Source organism: Rhopilema esculentum, chromosome 5, assembly GCF_057945365.1.
Source record: "Rhopilema esculentum isolate cy_ngs chromosome 5, ASM5794536v1, whole genome shotgun sequence".
In the NCBI taxonomy this organism is placed as follows: Eukaryota; Metazoa; Cnidaria; class Scyphozoa; order Rhizostomeae; family Rhizostomatidae; genus Rhopilema; species Rhopilema esculentum.
Genome location: NC_142819.1, coordinates 3,266,946 through 3,282,380, shown reverse-complemented (window position 1 = coordinate 3,282,380; position 15,435 = coordinate 3,266,946). Strand labels below are relative to the sequence as shown.

Sequence of the window (15,435 nt, the reverse complement as noted above, 5' to 3'; positions counted from 1 at the left end):
AACAAATGTGAAAAGTTTATATAACAACTACATAAACATAAACTTGAGAAAGAACTGCTCGCATGAGTCCTGGAAACTTGAATGCAATAAATTTTGAGTGATTAGTACCAGACTTGCTACAAGCCTCTCCCTGTATCCCTTATTATTTCTTATACACCTATGAAAATGCAGGTAGTCCAAAACTTTTGGAAACATAATAGAGATCTTCCGTTGAAAGAAAAAAATGTGGCATATGCTTCCTCGAACAAAATTTATCGAATAGCCTACCCTAGAAAGTTGTACAATTTTCTCTATTTGTAAAGTCTGTGTGCAGGCTAACAACCTACCTCTCCCTAATATCTACCCACAGAAGAGGAAAATATATGTTTTCCTTTTCTGTTACCTACAATCACTGCCAAAACTCCTTGGAACACCTACATATTTTGCTAAATTTTTGCTTTTTTTGTGTATTTCCCGTGTTTCTAATAGACTAACCCCCATCCCCCCTAAAACAATGTGGCTTACAATGCAGTATATCACAGCGATCGGTAGAAAAAGGTTTGCCACAAAAGTATGTCTTAACTTTGCTGTGAGACAACATTGTTTGAAGGGAGGAGGGGAACGGGTGCATGCAAACGTTGAAAATATCACAAGCAACCAAGAGTTTTGGCAGTAATTGTACCTTTGTTTGCCCTCGTGTAGGACAAAGGTCATGGACAAGTCCTTAGGTAGCACCTTAAACCGCTCGTTGCACCTTAATAATATACCAAGAAATCGAACTTTGTTCCACCCACGTCACGTACACAGTGGAATTGTCAAAAGCTTTCTAGACAGTGCTCTAGTTTGCAGTGTGCCAAGATGATTGAGCTTATTATCGAGATAATCAAAGTGTCCTTTATTCTGCAAGTTCAGATATTTACAGCTTGCTTGAAGTTCTTTTTTCCTGGAAAACCGAAAGATGTTTCCAACGAGGTCGTTCTCATTACAGGCGCTGGCAGTGGAATCGGGAGATTGATGGCCTTCAGGTATCCATTGAAATAAAACACTAACTCTTGTTTATAAATGTCGGGATCTTTAGAAAAATTCGATAAATGTTCCAATGATGTTTAGGTAGGTCCAAGGGCCACTAAGAACCTTCTTTCAAACAAAGTTTTAGTCATGTGGACTGCATGCATGCATACATGCACGCTGCCAGAACGACAAAGGGGCAAGGGGAGGGGCAGATTTCTGAGCTATCAACAATGCTGAAAAACAATTTTGAGCTACCAACAATTTTTTCGTAACTGTCATTTTGTTTCGATCTTCGTATGTCGGTATCTTAGAAACCGGCCAAATTTTGGCATATGAAATTTATATTGCAAGTTCTGAGAAAGGTCGTCATAAATAAGCCACTACAGTCAGGATCTCGTAATGATCTCTTTTATTTCCCACAAAAGGCAGGCATCAAGGCCACTTCTATGAAAAGGGCACTTCAGCCCCCCCTTGCCCCTTCTATCAAAAGGCAACATGGGTGGTTGACCCCTGTGCCCCCCTCTCTGACATCCCTGACTGCACCTGTCACCCTCTGGTCTAGACCTTTATAATAAAGGATGATGGGGCCACCTGATAATGATTTGAATGAATCACTGCCACAACTGTTATAAACCTTTTGTCTACTTTTTTCCCAACATTAAGTTTATCAACAATATAAAACAATTTTCACTGCAATTCACCTTACATAGATGCACTCTTCCTCAACTCATTCACTTATACTCTCACCAACTTGACTTTGTAATATAGGACAAAGAGTCTTTCATCAACAGCGAATGAAAAGATATGCATAGTCTGCACTTGTCATAAACAACCCTACCATGCATTCTTCAATGGCATCAAACAAAAGAAATAAAACCAACAATGAATCAAGAAAGAAATTTTGAAGAAAACAAAAAATACCAAACTGCAAGCATTTCAATGTTGGTTACATGTGCAGGAGTGTGGCCAACAACTGTCAAACATGCAAATCCTTGCTTGTGGACAATTATACTCCTGATAGGGACAGTATGCCTTTGCCCCCCAAATGTTTCCCCCTTGGCTGCGCTACTGTTTTCATATGCCAGGTGAGTTCATCAAATTCATTCTAATTAATAAATTTATTTTGGTTTTTGCATTTCCTTTACCATAGGTTTGCAAAGTTGGGAGCCACAGTTGTTTGTTCTGACATAAACAGCTCTGCAAATCAGAAAACTGTTGAGGAGATTGAAGAGCAAAATGGAAAAGCATATGGCATTGTTTTTGACTGCAGCAATCGTGAGGAGGTGTATGAAGCAGCTGATAAAATCAGACAGGCTGTTGGTAAAGTGACAATTTTGGTCAACAATGCTGGTATTGTGACTGGAAAAAAATTTTTGCAGACTCCAGATGACCTTGCTCAAAAAACTTTTGAAGTCAACACATTGGCACACTTTTGGGTAAAAATCTGTTTTTCCACTAAGAATTTTCTTGAAAGAAAACTAAAATTTATAGGTAGACTTTGGAATGAAGGGAAAATATATCAAGAAAGCTGCATATGACATATATTTTATATTTCCGAAACAGTTTGTCTGACAATCTTGGAGTTTGCTGAGCCATGACTAGAATGGGACAAATACTGCAATTGATACAATGGTGGTCTATATCAACAAGATTTGTACATTTTTCTGTAGCTCAAACGAGGTTTATTGTTTATTGATGAAACTCAGATTTTCATTCTAAAAGTATTTTTCTCAATTAAGAAATTAGACAACCAAAATAGAAGCTATGAAACAATAGAATCAAAACAAGACATTTGAACATCAGAGCATACTCTTGTGTGACTTTACAAAGAGACACATAAAGTTAGATAGAGGTCTTAAATTAGAGAAGCATAAATTGAAATTGATATTCTTTTCAGACAACAAAGGCATTTCTTCCAGCCATGATGGAAATGGATCATGGTCATATTGTATCAATTGCTTCAGCTGCAGGATTGTCTGGGGTTAATGGCCTGCTTGACTACTGTGCATCAAAATTTGGAGCTGTTGGATTTCAAGAATCTTTGCATTTGGAACTTAAGGCATTGAATTCAAATGTTCAGACCACTGTGGTTTGCCCATATTTTATCAACACAGGAATGTTTGATGGAGCACAAACCAGGTATAAAAATAAGAAGATCAACTGCCATGCTATGTCAAATTTTAGAGAATGAACTTCTTTGTAGGTCAAGAAAGATGTTTTGTAAAAAGTGTTTTCCTCAATTGAATATGCTATCTTATTAAATGTACTTTGGAACTGGGGAACAAGTAAATCACGAACAAGTCAGTATGCAATAAAAGCAAGCAACTCTAGTAGGATTATGTTCTATATGGACTGAAATATTACTTTGTTTCAAATTAAAGAGTTCTGTTTTACAATTTTTTAGATTTCCATGGTTGTTGCCGATAATGGAACCTGAATTTGTTGTTGACAAGATTATTGATGCAGTGTTACACAACCAAGAATTTCTTCTTCTTCCAAGATTCTTGCATTTGGCAGCCTTGATTAGATGGTAAAATTGCTACTATTTAAATTCCCATGTTTTCAGTCATATATCACTATCATCAGGGACATCACTTGAGGGGGGTATGGGGGGTGATTAACCCAACCACAATCCCAACCACAAAAATATAGCCTTCTTGCAGGGCACAACTGCTTTTGGCAAGGCAAGTATTTTCCCCCAACTCATCTGCTTGAATGTTTTTCTTATATAACTGTAGGGAGAAGGAAGTTTATGCTTGGAAATTGTCTGTTCTGAAAGTAACACGATTAAGACTACCAGCAACACAAAATAGGGATTGTCAGTGATAGTTTGGTCTGGAGGAAATAGTTTTCTACATTGATTCTGAGTTTCTTTCACTTCAGATTTAAATGTGGTTGATATTTGTGCCTTAACCATGCAAAAAAGACAAGCACAGCTTGTCAGAAAACTTGGTAGTAATTTTACATCTAGCAGAACAAACCATCAGTTCAGTGGGATGATAGTGTGCACATAAAAAGATTTTTGTAAAAATTTAGTTGTGTCTTTTATCACATTTCTGAAGCACATATCTCTTCTATAGGCCTAAGATAATAGAAGAACCACAACCTGACAGCGGTCTAAAGCATTTTATCAAAAAGTTGTCAAAACAAAAATGTGACGTCTTTAAAACAAAAAAACAACATAATTTATCATTCTTTAACAATAATATAGAACCCTCTTTAGTTTTCATTTTCCTTTATGGCTTTTTCAACTTTTGGCAAGGCAAAAAATTTTCGTGGGGCAAAAATGCAGTCACCAGCCCCCCCGAACAAAAAGTATGAAGTGAGTCCCCTGACTATCATGGCAAGAAACACAGAAGCTCTTGTTGGTGGAACTGATGATTTATTATCAACCAACCAAAATCTGAATGTATCTTCATTTAGATTGAAAATTATTGAAGATTTATCAAAGTTTAATGTATTTCATAATGAAAAGCATTTTGAATATGAAAACTAGTAAGGTAATAACATGTATATTTATCCTTCCAAATTCTTTTTTCAGCTTGGTCCCTTATCCCTCCTATGTTTTGCTGTGTGACTTTTTCGGATTTTCAAAGACCATGGATCAGTTTGTTGGCAGAAAGAAAGAAGATTAGAGGCTGCCTTTTGAGATATGTTTAGGAACATACATTTGATATCTTATTGAAGTTTATCTTTGACAACATGCTAAGATAAGTTCACTGCCGAAACATTTGCATTCCAATTCAACAATATCTATACTCCTTTTTTAGCTTCTAAGAATTTAAAATATGACATCAGAGTGAATTCATGGTTCAAAGAACTTAAGAAATGCTTGAATTTTTCCTCGATGATTTTAGATTCACAGGAGTAAAAAATGCTACTTTTTTACTTTTGTATGTAGACCTCCATGGTTCTAAATTCTGAGTTTCACATTTAATGCAATTACTAGGCAACTTTTCAGTAAGATAGTTATTCTGGGTTCTGGAAAAATCCTTTGGCTTTCTTGTTCATCTTTCCGAAAGACCATCAGAATATATCTTCTAGCTTTGATTTGCTTGACTGCTGCTTTAATTACATTTAATTTACTTCAGGTAGTTGAACAATTATTAAATGTGTTAATGGTTTTTAGTTTCATTATTTTTTTACTAATCAGCTGACTTATTGATTAAAATGAATAGTGTCATTGAATTTGTTTCTTGGTCTCTTTTCTCTGTTGCAATTTTAAGTATTACTGCTTTGTTGCAGTTATGTCATGCTTTCCCTTTTGGTCAATCGTCCTCCTCCCTGTGTAATGAGAAAATCGTCTTTTTACACCTTGTTTGTCCCAGGTACCTAACTGGGAGCCCAGTTTGTTATCTAGCTTCATAGCTTTTGTTGGGTGTGGGACACTGTGGCAGTCTGTTCATTGGGGCTTCCGTTACACCACTGCTGTAGTTATTGATATTGATAAATTAGGCACGGCGCCACTAGGGGATGGGGGCTGATGCCCCCAGTTTTTCAGCGATACAGACTTTTTGACCATCTTTTTTTATCGTTTTCTGAAACAGTTTATGAATTAAAAAGAGAACAAACTGTTTATATACTGCTTGATTTTATTTTATCTGTTTACTAACTCACTCGGGTTTATTTCTATCATTTGTCTATTATTTGCATCAATACAGTAGATAACTTTCTGAATCATTTTAATGTCTGCATTTTTTGTGTGTAAACATTGCCTACTGAAAATACTCGAGACAAAGAAGATGCCCATTTCTGTTCAGGAATTAAAATTCTCTCAATTATAGTAAGTTTTGTTTTGGTTGAGGATGGTCGCATCCTCCATGATGATAAAATGATAGAGGAGTGCTTTAACTCGTACTTTGTGAATTTAACTGATACCCTGGATCTTCCCAAAGAAACAATCAGTGCCCCGGGGACATGATTTACGAAGATCCAGTGCTACAAGCAATAAATAAGTACAAGAACCATCCTAGCATTCAAATTATCAAACGAAATGTAGGCCAACTTGCTGAGGAGGATAAATTTGAACTTTCTTACATCAGCCCAACCTCGGTTTGAAATGAAATCAATCAGCTTAATAGTGCAAAAAAGACCAGCGGTGAAGTACGGATTGACTCGCTTGAAATGGTCTAAGAACTTTGCTATCAGGAAATCACCCATCGTATGAACAGATCAATTAAAAACTGAGAATTTCCGGACAAATTGAAGAGGGCAGATGTCTTGCCTTCTTCAAAAAATGATGATGGAACAAACAAAAAGAACTACAGGCCAATCAGTGTACTTTCTACGCTTTCAAAAATGTTCGAGAGGCAAGTCTCACAACAGATGACTCCTTTTGCGAAGACAAAAATTTCTAGGCTACTCTGTGACTTCAGGAAGGGACACAGTGCTCAACATGCCCTCTTTAGATTAATTGAAAAATGTCGTATATACCTGGCTGATGGAGGCGTTGTCGGAATGGTACTCATGGATCTGTCGAAAGCTTTTGATTGCCTACCCTATGATCTTCTGATAGCAAAGCTGGAGGCTTATGACTTCGGCATGAACTGCCTCAAATTTATATATATAGCTATCTCTCCGGCAGAAGACAAAGGGCGAAAATTGGACCAGCCTTCACCGACTGGCTCGATATCGTATCAGGTGTACCCCAAGGTTCTGTCTTGGGTCCTTTGTTGTTTAACATTTACGTCAATGATTTGATTTATTTCATCCAAAATACAGAAATTTGCAATTTCGCAGATGACATAGATCTTCTTCTTTTCTTCTACCATTTACTTTTGTGGTAGTGATTTGGATGGAATTATTGTTGACATAGAAGAAGATCTATGTCAAGCTCTAAAATGGTTCGAATCCAACAGAATGGTAGCTAATCCATCTAAGTTCCAGATGATGCTCCTTGGAGCCAAACTTGACAATAAAATTTGCATTGAAATACATGGGAATATCTTATACTCATCAGACAGCGTTAAACTTCTAGGCGTCACAATCGATGCTGGCCTTAAATTTGACCAACATATCAAAACCCTATGTCGTAAGAAAAATCAAAATGTGAAAGCATTTTCTAGGGTGGCTAACTCCCTAGATATAGGCAAGGCAAAATTACTATACAACTCCTTTCTGCTATCAAATTTCAACTATTGTCTGTGGAATTTTCAACTATTGTCAAATTTCAACATTTGGATTTTCTGTGGAAAGCAATGTAATTAGGAGATTAATCGAGTACATAAACGTGCACTACGCGCGCTGTTTTGTGAATATGAATCCACTTTTGAATGTTTCCTCATAAAGAACAACGAAATAGCCATCCACACCAAAAAACTTACAGAAATTAATGACAGGGACAGGGGCGGATCTAGGGGGTGCTATGGGTGCTTGAGACCCGTCAAATCATTCAGGATGTGATATTTTGAAATTTCAAAGTAGGCGTACACTAAATTCGAGGTTTTCATTTGTATTCCCACGAGAAAATCAATTTCTGTCCGATCTGAGCACTTCTAGCCCGCTCTCTGTATTTTCAAAGCCAGTAAATTTACGGACCAGACTGTGCTACTTTTCGTCTTTGTAAAATTTCCAGCACCCCCTGGTCTGTGCTTTAGTCTTTCGCAAACTAACCTTGAGCACCAGCGATAGTAAAGCAACCAATCGGCTTCTGATATCGCGGGAGCTCACTTTTGGCGGGAGCACCCCCTATTGTCAAACGTAGTTCAAGTTTTCATTTAGGCAGGCGGAAGAAGCATGTTGTAGTTGTTTTGTAGAAATGGCGATCGCCAGTTACAACAGAAGTGAAGCGATTTCTTTTAAAATTTTAATAGAACAAAAGCGTGTGTAATGAGGTGAGGCCTATATTTCATTTTTTAAACTTGATGCGATGCAAGAGATTAAATTATAAACCTCTGCGTTTTTAATGAGAGCCCTGCCCAGTCTGTAGAGCATGGCAGTTTTGGACAAGATCTTGTTTTTGCAAGAGCAAAAAGATGTGGGCGTGTAAATTCTATTACGTGCACATGTCACACTATGCAGACTTGATGACAGCAAGGTAGATTTGGGCATTTGAGGGGTAAAGTTTGGGCATTTGAGAGGATTTCAGAGTGTTTAATTGGAAGGTGATAAATCATACAATGTAAAGCTTACATTATATGAAAACATAGGATGAATATCTTACAAAATTTATAAACAATTGAATTCGAGAAATTTTCACAAAATCCAAGTTTTCTAGTCTGTTCTAGCCTAAAATATATGATTTTAATATTTGGTATTTATTTTGAATTCCAAAAGTTTTTTCAAAGTAACAGATATTAGCAGATATTAGTGAGAGGTTTAGTAAGTGGTCAGGATTGGGCATCAGTGGTGGCCCGGAGCCGCCGAAAATAGACAAGTGGTAAAATAGGAGAATCCGGTCTCAGGCAGAAAATAGACAAGTCCCTAAAATATCAATTTTTTTAAAAATACTAATTTATTAAGTTGTTTTAAGGAGCTGAATAGCATTAGATAGCGGTTTTTACGATTTAGAACAACATTTTAGGCCTGGATAGGAATTCAACAGTTTTAAAAACGAGATTCTCTAATGTAACTACTAGCAGACGAAGTCTTATCGCAAAAATAACCCTGTCATTTTAAGTCAAAATTATAAATCAATCTTTTTCTTGTTATACTTGATTGAATTTGACAATAAACGTTCAATATTTTATAAAAAAACAAAGGAAAACAGACCTTCCTTTGGCTGGCCTCCGTTAGCTGCTTTTGTCATCCCTCTGAAGGATCCAAATTACCGCGCGGAAAAAATTACCGTTCATGATAACCAAACATTGTATCATTACATCAACATTAAAGCCAGCATATTTAAATATCGCTACCCAAGCAACAATTTGAAGCTAATCGTACTTCCATTCTTCCGTGCTTGCATTTCCCCCGGAGAAATTCATACATTTTAGCACGGATCTCCGTGGCTCCGAGCAGGCAGAAAATAGACAAGCCGGCTCCGACTTTTAACGCAAAAAGTTATTTGCAGAATTTCTTCATACCTCGCTGTGTTTTCCAGTCTGATAGAGTTTTTTAGCAATTCTTTACAGCATTTACGTCTAGAAAAACCTTTTTATTTATTTCAAACGAAATATTGCCATGTGTTCTAGCACGACTCCGACTTTTTGTTTTCTTTCACTGTTAAGATAGGCAGGTAGCGGATGATAAGGTAGGCAGATAACAGAAGAAAAATCTTTCATATATGTTTTATCATACTATAACGTCATTATTATACTTGTTTTGTATTATACTGTTACGTCTTATTTACAACTCAACTTCAGCTGCTATTTTTAACATTCGTTGACATCTTTGAAGACTATACAGCTACGTAAAGGCTATAAATGTAACTTTTGCTCTTTCGCTTGCTTTTAGATGGTTTTTGGTTTTTGCTACAATTACAGCATTCCCAATTCTCTTCCTTAAAAGACATGTTTCGCAACGATTGTGAGACTATAAATCGCAAACACAACATTTAGCCATAGGTTCCTTGCTTCAGGGCAATATTTCGTTTGAAATAAATAAAAAGGTTTTTCTAGACGTAAATGCTGTAAAGAATTGCTAAAAAACTCTATCAGACTGGAAAACACAGCGAGGTATGAAGAAATTCTGCAAATAACTTTTTGCGTTAAAAGTCGGAGCCGGCTTGTCTATTTTCTGCCTGCTCGGAGCCACGGAGATCCGTGCTAAAATGTATGAATTTCTCCGGGGGAAATGCAAGCACGGAAGAATGGAAGTACGATTAGCTTCAAATTGTTGCTTGGGTAGCGATATTTAAATATGCTGGCTTTAATGTTGATGTAATGATACAATGTTTGGTTATCATGAACGGTAATTTTTTCCGCGCGGTAATTTGGATCCTTCAGAGGGATGACAAAAGCAGCTAACGGAGGCCAGCCAAAGGAAGGTCTGTTTTCCTTTGTTTTTTTATAAAATATTGAACGTTTATTGTCAAATTCAATCAAGTATAACAAGAAAAAGATTGATTTATAATTTTGACTTAAAATGACAGGGTTATTTTTGCGATAAGACTTCGTCTGCTAGTAGTTACATTAGAGAATCTCGTTTTTAAAACTGTTGAATTCCTATCAAGGCCTAAAATGTTGTTCTAAATCGTAAAAACCGCTATCTAATGCTATTCAGCTCCTTAAAACAACTTAATAAATTAGTATTTTTAAAAAAATTGATATTTTAGGGACTTGTCTATTTTCTGCCTGAGACCGGATTCTCCTATTTTACCACTTGTCTATTTTCGGCGGCTCCACACCACCCCGGCTCGGATTGGGGGACTGATAGAACCATTTTTAACAACTTTCTTAGATTTAAATTGGGTTCTTATTATCAACAAGAAGTTTTGAAACAGGCATTTGTGAGCATCCTGTTTTTCTTTACCTTTTTTTGGTGTTATCCACAAAATATTTAAGTGTTTATGAAACTTCTATGAATCTCAATTAAATAGCCAAAATCTCAGCCTTACCAACCTACTGATTGCCCAGAATATTGTCATCTTCCCAAAATCATTAACCAGATATTAATTAGTACATAAACTAACAGAAACATTAATGATATTTATTTCATCTATTAGAAGTAGCTGTATTTTAAAAATGTTTATTAAGTAGTCAGAGTGATGGAAGAAGAAATCAAATATTTATTGTTTTTATTTTAACCGAGAGAAAAGCAATTACAATTGTTTCTTAGTATCATTTTGTTGTATTTTATGTGTCGGTTTCATTTTGAATAGCACATTGCCAGAAGTTGAGAAAATAATTGTTTTAAAATTAATTTTTTTAAAAACAGGGATTGACAACCCTTGCTCTTTGAATGTCCAAAAGAAATTCTAATCAGCAGAAATTTTGAAGGGCATGACACCAGCCCCACCCAAAACTGAGCACCCCTCAAATTTTTTTCTGGATCCGCCCCTGAGTCCACCATAAGAAAATATTTAAAGACTATCAAGTTGTTCTCAGTCTACCTTCAACCATCAGCAAAACTAAGTATATCTGGGGATTATGATCTTGAAGTTTCAACAGAAAAAATCATACTCTTTGATGTAAAATGCACAAATGTGAGACTCGTTTCGTGGCCAATACCATCCTTACGGCGGTTTGGTTTTGATGCCACTAGGTTCACTTTTGAGGCTGGAAGGTAACAAAGCAATATTTTATGCAATGACAGACACAAAATATATCTTTAATTTAGTCATACATCTTATATTTTATCATCATTCACATGCTCAAACTTTCTGACTTGGATCCACTTTGAAATGCATCTTGTAAAGAGCTGTTTTGTTACCTTTTTATTTTTGGAAAATCCTGCTTACTATGATTTTACCAAGTTTATTAGAATAAGAAATACAAACTTTATAAAATTACTGTAACTTTATCATTTCTCAAATCTACAACTAGGAGAATACTTACCATAAATTCTTAAATAATGATTTCAAGTGTATATGGGTTATTTAAGTCTTTCTTTCATGCAGACTCTGTGACACTGGGGAGGGTATGTTTGTTTTCAAGACTAAGGATGGTGAAAGAATCCATCAACTGGTGCAAAGCTATGCACACTAACTAGCATTTGATTCCAGTAGATGCTTATCAGCTGATGACAGTGACAATTGCATTTTTCGTCCACTTCCTCCAGTTCCAAGTGAGTAGTACAGTGCATTTATTGAAGCATTACAATAGTACTGTCAAAAGAATCCATCAAGTGACCAGAAACAGCTTTCTACACAGCAGTGCTGTATCACATGAAAAAATTGTGTGTGTTATCTCAGTTGCCAATACAGTTGATGTCCTCTTTCTCAATCTCTCTAGGGAAACTTCAATTGGTTTGAGCTAGCAAACATTTGAAATAATAGATGTCTCTTCAAAATTGTGAAAGTTTTTTTAATGCCCCAACTCATAAAATACTCAATTATATCAGAAAAATACAATTCAAAGTTCAGTTCTAAAATGAGCTTGAGATTATGCTTATGTAGCATATCTCTGTACTCTAAAAGCAAACCATACTTGGAAACCATCTCCTTCGTAGCATTTCTATATTCCTCAATCCTCCACCTCCTCTATGTCAACTGCTCTTTGCCTTGCTATAGTGTCATTCCATGTAACTTCCTATTACCTCATTATCTCAAACCAATGTTCAGTAAGTATTTTTGATCCCTTTGCAACATTCAGGAGATTATTGGAATTGGGAAAGTTTCCGAACCCTTCTTGCAATTCTTCCACATTTTTCATCAAAGAGATGAGGTTATTGGCTGATACTTATAAACATAATTCTCTTGGCATGTTTCTTTATCCAGTGTTTGAGACAATGTCTCTTTTTGCTACAAGGAAAATAGAAAAGGGTTTGAGATGGCAAATGTTAGAGATGAAAATGATTTTCTATATATACCCTTTTTTTAAAATAGTGGAAATGGGAAAATTATTGGTGAGAGCAAAAGGTCTAGACAGCCACCAATCAAGATAGTCGATGTCAACTGTATTTATCCACAGCACTGCATTGGTATCTAGTATTCAATCCTGTTGTTTTACTTCTTAACTCAGCTGGCAGTGGATTTTAGGTAGGACATTTCTGGGCAAAAGTAAAAAAAATATGAAGCATTTAATGCTGAATATCTTGTATTGTGAAAATCCTATACAGTGTATTATATTGGATGAAAAATCTGCAAACAGGATCCACATCAAAACCAGTAATTTGCATGTTAATATAATTAGTAGATATTTTATGAAATAGTTTCAGTAGCCATTATTGTGCTAGCTCGTTTAATGTAGTGGTAAGCTTGATAATTTATGGATGTTTTTAAGCAGAAATTAGATGGAATTCAGATGTTCACATTTACTTTATAAATGCAATGAATATGTTATCAGGCATAACCTTTTCTACTTTAGTAAGAAATAAGCACATATCTTATATCTATTGTAATTGTGTGGTATGCCTCTATTTGCAAGTTTTCTTAATTCGCAAGTTATTTCTGGTTTTGGCCTTTTGTTTCCATAATTTGACAAACTCTCAGATACTTTGCCAATAATAGAGAGACCCAGGTATATTGCAGCAAAAATGCTCTATCTTTAATCTATGACATTTAATCTTAAGCTCAAGCATTGAAGCTTCATAATCTACTTTTTGCTTGTTTGTTGTTTTAATGATCGAATTTTGCACTTGGCCCTTGGTTGTTACATTACTATTTGACATTGAAAGCATTTAGACACGACAGGCTCTTCAACCGCATCCAAGGACCACGGGGCGACCACCACTGTTAATCCTTACTTTCTGCTTTAGTTGGCAGTCATCAATCATTGCACACATAGGCCTAACCTTAATGAAATTGTCAAATACTGTCTTTTCAAGATTATATTCTCTGTAAGTCAAGCCATTCGTATTGTGAATAAAAAATATCATCTTAATTTCTTTTTCAGCCACAATTAGATATGTCAACACCCAATCGAAAGAAACTTTGGTCATAGTGATTGAAAGTTTCTGTTTACCACTTCCGTTTTTGGCCTTCAAGAATTTTCTGAACAAATACACAGGCATTGAAAATATAGATTCATTCAATTTGACAATGTTCATTAAATAAATCAACTTGCTTTTTACATTTTTAGTTAAGTCATACCAATTTAGGCTACTACGACCATTATAAAATGGTCAATTTTGTTTGGTTCAATTTTTGGTCCTTAATCAAAATTAGTTTTATAATCTTTGCTTCTCTTGGCTTCATTTCCCCAAAAGCTGCTATCTTCTGGCACATTTTTCTACGAAATAATTACAAATCATATTTTAATGTTTAAATTGACGTGGCGTTACAGGCTACTAATCGCAGCGATGTTTTCAAAGAGGCACTATCGAATAACTAACTCCCGTGTGCGTGAAGTTCGTACGGTGCAGAAATGCAAGGATAATTCACGCAATGACAAAACAATGAATCTTGCTTGAATATCAAGGCTACTTGAGTATTTTCCAAATATGCAGCAATTTGATGAAAACGGGCAAAATAATACATATCATTAGATTTGTCAACCATTCCCAACAATCTAAGAATGGAAGGTTCTGTGTTGTTCTAATGGCCTAAAGTCTCTTTTACCAAACAAGCTTCAATGATAGGTATTCCTGATAGGAAGTATTATTTTTTAATGGACTGTTATATGGTCATAAAGCAACAGCATCCTGAACTTCGATCCTTGCCAGAAAAGCTGGAACACTACAATAATCTCGGTCAAAAGTTCGCCATCCCAGGATTTAACTTCATCTCCAAATCATCATTGCTGTTGCTCTATTCTCCCTCTCTCCTCACGTACAATCTTGTTTCCTTCATTAGAAGTGTTTATGCATCCAGTCCCAGTTAGGTTGTCACTAACAATCATGCAGTATTAAGCAAAACTGTAATAGAAGAGGGGAGGAGAAACAACTTTTCAATCTGTCCTACTTTTGTTTAGGTGTTCCAACAATTCACCTTTCCGAACTGGCAATCATATTTTTGCGGCCCGTTGCAACTGTCGCTAGGACGTTGATACTCTTTTTCTACCCATAGTAACACAAATAAACATGACAGATACGATAACACTAGTTAACTAAACTAATGTGCTAACACAATTAAACTTACCAAATTTAAGTTTGACTCGAGTGCCTCGGTTTTCCCGTCAGTACTGTTCAAAGTTCCTTCATGCTCAACCAATTCTCTGGTCATTTCGTTTTCCAATCTGTCACATTTTTCACTCAGTTCCTTTTTCTCAGTAGATAGCAAATCAATCGTTGCTTTGAGCCCTTCAAGCTCATAACATGCCTCATCATATTTGCCGCGAAACTTTATTGCATCGGCCATTGAAACCGTGTACACATTCTCCATTGCCCGTAAATTGCTCTTTGCTTTTCGTAGCTCTTCATTCAGCGCCTCATTCTGCTCTTCCAAATTCACAAAGCTTCTTAGACGAAATTTCAAATTGTCAATCTCAACTGAAAGATCAGCTTTTCTTAAGTTTAAAGACGAAATTGTTCCACGTTGCTCTATGGACACCTCTTGAGTCAGTTTATGTTCTCTTTCAAGGTGATCCAACTTGACGCGATAATCGGAAATTTTAGATATTAAACTGTCATTTTCGTCTTGTGCCTCCAATAGCCTTAAGTGTTCTCTTTCCCACTTCTTTTGTAGCTGAAATATTCCTTCTTCTAGATGTGTTCTCTCCTCATCCTTTTGCTTGACAATGTCTTCAATCTTTGAAAGCTCATTCAAGCATTTTTCCATCTCTTCTTGTGTTTTCTTCTCTTGAGTTTCAAATTCATTTAATTTGAAAGACTTGACCAATAGCTCCTCATTTTCTTTTTCGAGAAGCCCAAGTAAAACTTCGTCTTTGTTTTTATCCTTCATAAGCTTATCGGCTTGCAAACGAAGCTGCTCATTCTCGGTCTCCAGGTTAAGTTGATGCTCTGTCATAC

General features: G+C 36.0%; 2 protein-coding genes across 2 annotated transcripts; one reads left to right on the top strand and one right to left on the bottom strand.

Moving 5' to 3' along the window:
• Nucleotides 1–738: 738 nt before the first annotated feature.
• Nucleotides 739–5,178, top strand: LOC135689361 (short-chain dehydrogenase/reductase family 16C member 6). Its single transcript, XM_065206554.2, has 5 exons — nucleotides 739–1,004; nucleotides 2,141–2,426; nucleotides 2,888–3,129; nucleotides 3,395–3,520; nucleotides 4,532–5,178. Exons 1-5 carry the CDS (start codon nucleotides 838–840, stop codon nucleotides 4,623–4,625), a joined length of 915 nt encoding a protein of 304 aa, XP_065062626.1. The 5' UTR covers nucleotides 739–837; the 3' UTR covers nucleotides 4,626–5,178.
• A 7,268-nt stretch (nucleotides 5,179–12,446) lies between these two features.
• On the bottom strand, nucleotides 12,447–15,433 carry LOC135690737 (uncharacterized). The gene is made up of 2 exons (XM_089108598.1): nucleotides 14,606–15,433; nucleotides 12,447–13,757 (listed from the first exon to the last, which is right to left on the bottom strand). Exons 1-2 carry the CDS (start codon nucleotides 15,431–15,433, stop codon nucleotides 13,680–13,682), a joined length of 906 nt encoding a protein of 301 aa, XP_088964724.1. The 3' UTR covers nucleotides 12,447–13,679.
• Nucleotides 15,434–15,435: the final 2 nt, after the last annotated feature.

Bases quoted from the DNA above. Each gene is read 5' to 3' on its own strand.
- LOC135689361 (XM_065206554.2), top strand. From the start codon at position 838: ATGATTGAGCTTATTATCGAGATAATCAAAGTGTCCTTTATTCTGCAA. The intron at 1,005-2,140 runs GTATCCATTGAA...CCTTTACCATAG, and splicing joins GGGAGATTGATGGCCTTCAG to GTTTGCAAAGTTGGGAGCCA. The intron at 3,130-3,394 runs GTATAAAAATAA...ACAATTTTTTAG, and splicing joins TTTGATGGAGCACAAACCAG to ATTTCCATGGTTGTTGCCGA.
- LOC135690737 (XM_089108598.1), bottom strand. From the start codon at position 15,433: ATGACAGAGCATCAACTTAACCTGGAGACCGAGAATGAGCAGCTTCGT. The intron at 13,758-14,605 runs GTAAGTTTAATT...ATTATTTCGTAG, and splicing joins TCGAGTCAAACTTAAATTTG to AAAAATGTGCCAGAAGATAG.